Source organism: Eublepharis macularius, chromosome 1, assembly GCF_028583425.1.
Source record: "Eublepharis macularius isolate TG4126 chromosome 1, MPM_Emac_v1.0, whole genome shotgun sequence".
NCBI lineage: Eukaryota > Metazoa > Chordata > Lepidosauria > Squamata > Eublepharidae > Eublepharis > Eublepharis macularius.
Window position 1 is genome coordinate 132443052 of NC_072790.1, and position 9345 is coordinate 132452396.

A 9345-nucleotide genomic window follows, 5' to 3' on the forward strand; every position below is an offset into this window, starting at 1 on the left:
TGTCAGTAACCCACTTCAGAGGCAAATCCTAAATGTATTAAGGATTCCACTCTTAATTGATGCTGACTGTACCAGTAGTTTGTGATATGTTTTTAGAAGTATCCATTGGTGTGGACACATTTAGACGAACAGAAGCGTTTTCTGTAAAGCTGTGTTGCTTCTGAAAACAGCCACTTTTATGCTGATTGAATGACCTGCTTATAAGCAAGTGTGGTAGTCCAAGCAATATAAAGTTAACAGTGGGTGAAAATATTTTTTTCTCTGATCTGCTCACATTTGGTTTATTCTAACTTATGATATATGTAATTCTTTCATTTTTAAAATGCTGCTTAGCATTTGTTATGTCCAATAAAAATAGATTGTACCAACTACCAATTGCAAATGATGCACAATGAAATCATCCTGGTGAATTTATCAATCCAGTAATTTCTGTTTCGTAATATGAAAACTAACTTGGTAGGAGAAATAAAGGATGCACAGTCTAGTAAAGGGTAATGATTGTTTTGCTTACTAATCCAGAGAGTGCTGATTGTTTTCACCATGTAACCAATACTTCTCTGGCTTGCCAAATACAAATTGATTTTCATTGTAAACAAAACACAGTAGGTAGTTTTTGATCACACTGAACAGTTGTGCATAATATAATCTAGTATGTATGGAAGTATTAGGTATTCATGGTTCTTTTTTGGAAGTTTAATGTCTTCATAATTTCCCCCTCTTTAGCTAAAACGGATAAAGCCTTTAAGGCCTTTTTGGATGCACGCAACCCTGCAAAGCAGCATTCTTCCACGCTAGAGTCTTTTCTTATCAAACCAGTTCAGAGAGTACTGAAGTACCCACTACTCCTAAAAGAATTGGTATCTCTGACAGACACCGAGAGTGAGGAGCATTACCACCTCACAGGTACTTTCCAAGAACTCACAATTTTACCAAAAGTTCAAAGGGCTGATTAAGAAGAGTCATGCATTGAACACTTTGAAGGTGAATATTTTTTTTGTCTGGGAGTATGAACAGCTTTGTATGAACATGTCTTATATTGACTCAGGCCCTTGGCCCATCAAGGTCAGTATCATCTGCTCAGACTGACAGTGGCTGTCCAGTGTCTTAAGCAGAGGTCTTTCATATCACCTGCCACCTGATCCTTTTAACTGGAAATGCTGGAGATTGAACCTGGGACCTTCTGCATGCCAAGCGGTTGCTCTAGTACTGAGTCATTGCTCCTCCCTGTGGCTGCCCATGTGACTTGGGTACTTTTTACTGTAGTGCAAAATTCTTTTCTTTGGGATACTTTTCTTGACCTGCTTAAAACTGCCAGAACCATCTGGAGAGCCCCCTCTGCTGAACACGTTCCTGTACGTTTAGGAGCCCTGCATTAAGTTTGCATTGAGTATCTTCTATTATACTTCAGGTACCATAATGAAACCTGTTTCCACCTGTGGTTATCAACATACTTATGTCTTGCATTTTCTAAGATAATGAGCAAATTTAAGCAAGTTCATTGCACGCTTTTTATACTGACTTGTTAAACTTCTTTTGAACACTGCAGAGGCACTGAAAGCAATGGAGAAAGTGGCCAGCCACATCAATGAAATGCAAAAAATTTATGAAGATTATGGTGCAGTGTTTGACCAACTGGTTGCAGATCAGAGTGGAATTGAGAAGGAGGTAACGGGACACTTTATTCCTGCAAGTAAATCAATCCTTAGAGCAGGTTGGCCTCTGACCTGATGGAATAATGAAGCAATTTTCAGCTTGTGTAACCAGACTCCTCCTGGGTTGCTCTTAGTGGTGGCAGTTTGAAGAAGCTAGAAGCTTCAGCTGGAAAATGGCACTGACCAAAAATTGGAAAGGACAACAAAAAGGGGGGAAACAACAACCCTGCAAACCAAGGGTAATCAAGGAGGTTGGAACAACAGAAAAAAATAAAATTGTAGAAAATAACTAAAAATATGAATTAAAAACACCTGTATGAAGTTTAATTATAAATATATAAATTAGATCAAAAACATCATATGGTTCTACATATACATACTATATAAATAAAATAAAATCACTAATATACAGGTGTAATAGTACAACTCAATGTCATATGTACAGAAATGTACAATCACAGAAGGTACCACTGTTTGCTTGCATCTTTCTAAGCAATCTCATCTAGCTTCGTTAAAATCATGGAAACCTGTACTGTCTTCTGTTGCTTGGACTGCCGTCTCTTTGAATTAACACTTAAATATCCTTTGTATTTTACAATAAACACAGGTCACAGAACTTTCCATGGGGGAACTTCTTATGCACTCTGCTGTTTCCTGGCTGAATCCATTCCCATCACTAGGCAAAACCAGAAAGGACTTGGAACTCACAGTGTTTGGTGAGTGACTTAAACTGAACTAAATGCCTCACTATAGATTCCTCAATGTCTTGGTGGCTCCTGTCATTAAATGGATTGATTTGGGCAACTTTTTTTGTTAAAAAGCAAAAAAGTGCTGATACTCGTATATAAGGAATTAAGAAATTAAAACATACTAAATTACCTTTTATTGAAAATTCCAAATGTTCATTATGTTCTCATCTGACACATTTCAAAGTAGGGTTGCCAACTTTTTTACCAGGCCCTGGTCCTGTGCCTCAAACAGACCCTTATTCTACCGAAATTAGGTGACCCTGCTTATCTCAGCAGCACGAGAAGCTTCACCTGTTGATGTCTGCAGATCAAGCTACTGTGAAAAATACAAGCAAGACAAGACACTTTTAGTGGGCAACCTTACTCCAGAGCACAAAGCGCCACTCCTAAATCAGACCAAAGACTTTGCAGAACCGTAATCAAATGATTCTGCAGCTTGAATTAATGAATTTAGTACTGTGACCAAAACCTAGTGCTTAACAGTGTATATATTTTAATTACAGAGGTTTAAATTTAAGCTTAATCCCTCCAATTAGAATCAGTTTTAAGTCTGCCTGAAGCCAGGATCCATGGAATGATAGATGTAGCTATTGGGATCAGCTGTCAGGGCCTGCTCATGTGACCCCAGCTTTTTCTACCCTGCAAGGGAAGGAGGGAAAGCAGGCAACTGACCTCTAGTTTCTCCTTCTCCACCACCAGGTTCTACCTCCCCCTGCCCAGCTTCTTCTCTCAGCTCCTCTCCTGTCTCTGCACCCATCCAACTTGCAGGGCAGCAGTGGCTCCTTGCCTACCTGGGGCCTTGACAACTTGCCCCATTGCCTGGCCTGCCTTTCCTCACCTGGTTTCTTTGCCTGCCTGGCTTTTCTTCCACACCCCAGAAGAAAGAAAATTAGAGCACGTGGCCACCAGCTACTTTCCCACTGCTGGGCTTCTCTCCCAATGACGCTCCCCAACCCCAGCCCAGCCTCTTCCCCTGTGAGCTCCTCCAGGACCACTACTGGAGTTTGCATACACCCAGGTCATGGAGTGGTTGGGCCACAGCAATTTTCCCGTTCTGCCCAGTTCCACAAAAGAGTAAAGAAGAGAGAAGATAGCTCCCCACTCACCCAGCTCACAGGCATGGCCAGGTCCCTGCATGCCCACCCTGGCAGCTTCTCTCTTTTTCTCTGGCTGAGAGGAGTGGGCCAGGGTGCGAGGTTCAGGATTGAGCAATTTTTGCTATGGCTGTGATGCACTTCTCTGGACTTCTGCTGCCTGACCACCAGATCATGAAGTCTGGGGACTTGGAAGAGCCCTGAAAAAGGTGCCAGTACATAGTATTGATGCATGCCATCACAAAAATAGCCCCTGCTCATGTAAAGCAGAGACTCTCTTGCAGCTCATCCGTCATTCACATTTGCACAGTTGGATTCACCCGTTAAATAATGAATATACAATAGATTGCATTGCTGGTCTTTTGTGTCTGCACTGTCTGTGGTGTCCATTTAAGAAGTGATTGCAAAAAAATCTCACTGATTTTTTAAAAAAATCTATATGTCACAAGCAGTGCTTTGTGCGAATGGGCACATCCAAACAGCTTGTTGAACTATCAGCTCCCTGCTCACTGTGTAATGTTTGCAAGATGTCAGCATGCATATTTTCCATGCAGTTTTGCCCATCTTCATTGTGAACATCTAACAAACATGGACACACTTGGAATTGTCATGATGCAAAAGGTTTTTTTTAAAAAAACGCAGCTGCTATTTTAGGTCAGTAACATTTAATTTAGCCTAGTTTACAGATTGTCTGCAGCATTCCAAAATAGAAGTTGTAATCATGCGAACTGCTGTGCTGTCTGTATATATAGTCTTGGGTGTTGCACCTGTGTGTTGTAAATAACTTGATAAGGGTTCAGATAGCATTTTTATACATTACAAGTTGTAATTATTCAAGTATATTTTGACTACTTATTGCAGTGTATTTAATTTCATTTTTGAAGCTCATTATCCCAGAACAAGTGTTTGCAAGCTTCTCAGTCATACATGTTTGTTCCTCCTAGAACTGTGAGTTCAGGGCTGTTCTTAACTATCATTGGATTTGTACAGCTGTAAAAGTTTACACTCTCTCTGCCCTCAATACATTTAATCCAATTTACTGGGGGGAAATGGTGAGGACAGGGAAAAAACTTGAAAGGGCAGATTAGATGGAGTTGTGAAGCAACTAGTTGTGTGACTTCTGAAGAAGAAATGAAAAGACAGGAAAATAAATGGATGAAGTGGCATAGTGGTCCATGTTTACCCCAAAAAGAATGGGCTCTAATAATGGAGGGGAGGTAGACTAAAGTTCAATCTAGACTATCCAGGCCAGTCATGCAAAGCTTGTTGTTCTTTAAAGACACTCTTGAATTTGCTCACCTATATATCCAGGACATGGAATCCAAACAGATCTTTCCAGTATGAGATTGCACCCCTTACATAAACATCAGTAGTAGATAGGGCATCCTGATCATTCATTTTACACACTCAGTTCAAAGAAATAAAATGTCAGTAATGCTTTAACAAATCATAGGATAAAAGATAAAATAACACTTGCTTCCCAGCATAACTTTTAATTTCTCTTCTTTTCTCTTAGTGTTCAAAAGAGCAGTCATACTAGTATATAAAGAGAACTGCAAACTGAAAAAGAAATTGGTAAGTTGTTTTGGCAACTTTTTTAATGCTCACATTTATTTATTATCTTTATATCCTGCTTTTCTGAAGATCATCTTCCAACATGGTTTACATCAATAAAGAGACCGCTCTGCCGTCAGTCTAAAAAGATGAGACATAACAAGGTAGTACAGGGGAAAAGCAGAGAAAGGAGTTCAGTTTGATGGTTAGAATTTTTATATATAATTTGACCAGACTGATCTTTTCTTGCATGGCATTCTTGCTTGCATGTAAGTGGTGGAATGATGCTGTGGCTAGTGACAAAAGCCCATGTTCTTTCCCTTCACATCTCCAGTCTTGGGGCAACTGGCCCGTATAGTAGAAGCAAATTTTCTGTGTCTATTTCTTCTCTGTCTGAAGTCTGAGTCAGGGTGTTCTTGACAGAAAGTTGGTGTGATAACACACATACAGTTGCTCTGAGCCTTGAAGCTATTTATTGGTTGACAGCAACATCTTTAATTGCAGTGGTTAGAGCAAAAGTGACCATTATGGAAGTCGCTGCAAGCTTGTAAACACAATTGCTAGGCTGGCATTTGTACATCAGACTGGTCAGTGTAGAAGGTAGTACAAGGGACCCTTGCTAGTTTTGTGTGATAAGTACCCGTTTGTGCTGATTCATGTGGGAACGAATGACACGGCTGCGAATACTGTCGCAAGAATTAAAGGGGATTATGAAGCTCTTGGAAGGCGGTTGAAGGCATTGGGGGCACAGGTGGTATTCTCTTCTTCCAGTCATAGGAAGAGGAACATGCAGGGAGCTGACCATACTTGAGGTGAATCGTTGGCTGAGATGATGGTGCCAGCAGGAGCGCTTTGGGTTCTGGGACCATGGGATAGGTTTTTAGAGAAGGCCTTCTAGCACATGATGGGCTTCACCTCTCAAGGGCAGGGAAGAAAACATTTGGAACAAACCTGGAGAACTTCATCAGGAGAGCTTTAAACTGATGCCGCAAGGGGAAGGGGACAATTGACATGGGGATTTCAATGACGAAGTGAAAACAGTAGGGACCCACCTGGGTAGGACAGGTCAAACAAAGGCACAAGGCTACAAGTGTCTATACATCAATGCCCAAAGTATGGGTAATAAGAAAGAAGAGCTTGAGCTTCTATTGCAAACAGAGGGCTACAATATAGTAGGAATTACTGAGACTTGGTGGGATGATTCCCATGACTGGAATGTGCTAGTGGATGGGTATGAGTTATTCAAGAAAAACCGGAAGGGTAGAAGAGGAGGTGGTGTGGCGTTGCATGTGAGGAGAAGGCTTGATTGTCACTGAGCAAAATATCATTATAGGTTGATATTTATATAGTAAGGACGGAGTACATTGTTTATGAGGGCTGCTAATATGTAACTTAGATTAATATATCCATCCCAAATACATTTATTTGCACACTCAATTGGTTTCAATGGGACCTCATTTAAAATTTTTAAAACATTATTAGAACGTCTAAATTAACTTATTATTTTCCCTTTTCTTCATAAGCCAACAAATGTCCGTACTACACATAGTCATGGTGACTTGGATTCATTTAAGTTTCGCTGGCTGATTCCTTTATCTGCTCTTCAAGTCCGATTGGGGAATACAGCAGGTAACTTATAAAACTAGATCTGTGATTCTTAAACTGAGTAAGATAAGTTAATCTTGAAAGTTTGCCAGTGCTTACTGCTGTCCAACATTTTCCTGTGGAAAGAATTGAAGGCATGTTGAAAAGCATTAACTGGATGGTTAATCAAGTAACGCATTAATCACAAATTTAAAATAGAGATTTTGATAGCAGCTCTGAGAAAATGTCAGTGTCTCTAGTGTGGCTGTAAACAATTTTAAGTGCATCTCTAGATCAGGAAATAAGCTTAATGCTGTCTGTATTTAGTCAAAGGAAAATTGACGTCTAAAATATCAAACATACAGGAAGGTTTTTTTAAATTAGATAAAAGCAAGCTAGTCAATTCATTAAAAGCTTTGCATTTGTTGACAACATTAATTTCGCATTAGACTGGCAAAGAGGGTTGAGTTGTTAATGTGATGTTATTAAATGCCTTCAGAATGCATATAAAGGTGGGGGATTTTGCTTTTCTCTAACATACCTTCTTATTTCTCCCATCCATGGATTGCGATTGAATTTCTGCCAACATTATCCTTCAACTTTTATGTGAGGGTATATACTGAGCAATAGAAGGAAAAGAAATGGGCAATAGGGGAAATATTTGTGAAAGATTAATTGCTAAAAATAGAGAGAATTGGATAATTTAAGAACAGGTCACAGAGGCCACTATCTCCATGAAGATTTCATGCTATTTAATTATGTGAGCATTTATAATCCACCTCTTCCCTCTGTAAACTGTATAACTACTTCCAGAGTTATATGAAAACTACTTTGCTACATATTGAAGAAATCATGAAATATTTACATCACTAAGAATTTTTTTTATATTCAGGAACAGAAAACAACTGCATGTGGGAAATGATTCATACTAAATCAGAATTAGAAGGAAGACCTGAAACAACTTTCCAGCTGTGTAGCAGGTACACTCACTAGTGCTGATAATGGGAATTTTTCCCAAGATGGATTCTTTTCTCTTTCCATCTATTATAAAATTGGTATTTTTAAAATATACAGTTTGAATCATGATAAAATGTATCTTATAGAAATATACTGCACTGGATTTACTTGTTTATCTGTTGGCAGCTGTGAACCTACTGTTTGCTCAAAAAACCCAAACCTGCACATTGATTCACCAAAAACTTTTTTCTTTATCTTCAGTCTCAATCAATTTGAGCTTTAAGGAACCTGCATGATTTAAAACATAATTCTGTTTCCTCACATCTACAGTGACTCAGAAAGCAAGACTAATATAGTCAAAGTGATTCGTTCAATACTAAGAGAGAACTTCAGGCGCCAAATAAAATGTGTCTCACCTTTGGAGAAAACATGTAAGAGTCGGTTGGTTCTGCATAAGAATCGAATTCCTGTTTCAGCAAAACTGGGTAAGACAAAATTTTCTCAATGCATGTGTCAAAAGTTATATCCATACTATTTGAGTAATACCCCCAAATGCTCAGATATATTTCAAAATATGATTAGCTGCATATAATGGAAGGTACTAGATAGATAAGTTTAAGTCCACTTATCGTTGCTCTTTATCTGTGAAATCGGACTAACAAAATTTATTCCAGAATAAGTTGTACTTTCAGACATGCCAGAAAGGTCATGTTATGAAATGAGTCTTTCTGCAGGATGGGAAGCTAGAGTAAATTTTCGCAGGGACATTTCCATGAGTTTTCTCATGGGAATGTCCCATAAAACACCCCCTTCCTAATCGTTTTAGTTAAGTGACTTGTTTTATAGCACTTACATTGCATCAGATACAGTCTAACTGTGGAAATAGGCAAGCAGTTTGAAAAGTTAGTTCAAAAGGACTACATGTTTTTCTCTGGTTATCTTCTCCCCTCTGTATAAGAGGAATCAGGAATGCATACTCTCATGAGCCTGGTGGCTCAGTTAAAACTTGGCAGTTCATTATAGAGGTTGATCTCCATGATTTTACATCAGATTTATTTATTTATGTCATTTATAGTCCGCCTTTCTCACTGAGACTCAAGGCACATTACACAGTGTGAGATTAGTACAGTCAGCATCAAGGACAATTTCATAAACAATGCCATACAGTAAATAAACACAAGTTTACAAAGACGTAACATTAGCAATACAATACAGAGTTGAAGAAATGCTGAAACAGAACATAAGCACTTCTAGGGCAGACGTAGGAGCGTATATTTAAAGCAATAAGATAGTAGGTAAGGCAACACAGTAGCAAAATCTATGGGTGAAGTCTATGGTCCCTAACTCATTAGCGGAGCAATTGAGACCCCTCCCTACTAGAAATGGGGAAAAAACGAGTTTCACGTTTTGTCATGTTCCACAAATCACAGAACACGAACTTCCACAAAATTGTCCCGTTTCACGATATGATTAGTTAGTTTTGTGATTTGTCAGAACCTGGGGCACTTCAACGGCCCCCTTCATACCCAGAGATGCTAAACTTGCAGGGAGACTTCAGCAGGCTCTCCTCCAGCTGCCCTCCAAGTAGCTCTCTTCAGGCTGTCTTTGCTGACTTTTCCTTCCTGTCCTCTTGCTTTCTGCCACTGCTGGAAGTCAAGCAGAGCGGATCTGCATGGGTTTTCCTCTCTTCAGTTTCTTTTTGCTGACTTTTCCTTCCCATCCTCCTGTCTTCCTGCTGCTCTGACATGCCCTCTC

General features: G+C 39.4%; 1 protein-coding gene across 3 annotated transcripts in view; it reads left to right on the top strand.

Annotated features, from left to right (window-relative positions):
* TIAM2 (TIAM Rac1 associated GEF 2) overlaps nucleotides 1-9345 on the top strand; it is a 215442-nt gene that overhangs the window by 202315 nt on the left and 3782 nt on the right. For all 3 annotated transcript variants that reach the window (XM_054969841.1, XM_054969840.1, XM_054969839.1), the window contains 7 exons: nucleotides 724-903; nucleotides 1547-1665; nucleotides 2260-2368; nucleotides 5012-5070; nucleotides 6573-6678; nucleotides 7526-7613; nucleotides 7921-8075. In XM_054969841.1, coding sequence (XP_054825816.1) covers nucleotides 724-903; nucleotides 1547-1665; nucleotides 2260-2368; nucleotides 5012-5070; nucleotides 6573-6678; nucleotides 7526-7613; nucleotides 7921-8075 — 816 coding nt within the window. The remainder of the gene's footprint in view (nucleotides 1-723; nucleotides 904-1546; nucleotides 1666-2259; nucleotides 2369-5011; nucleotides 5071-6572; nucleotides 6679-7525; nucleotides 7614-7920; nucleotides 8076-9345) is intronic.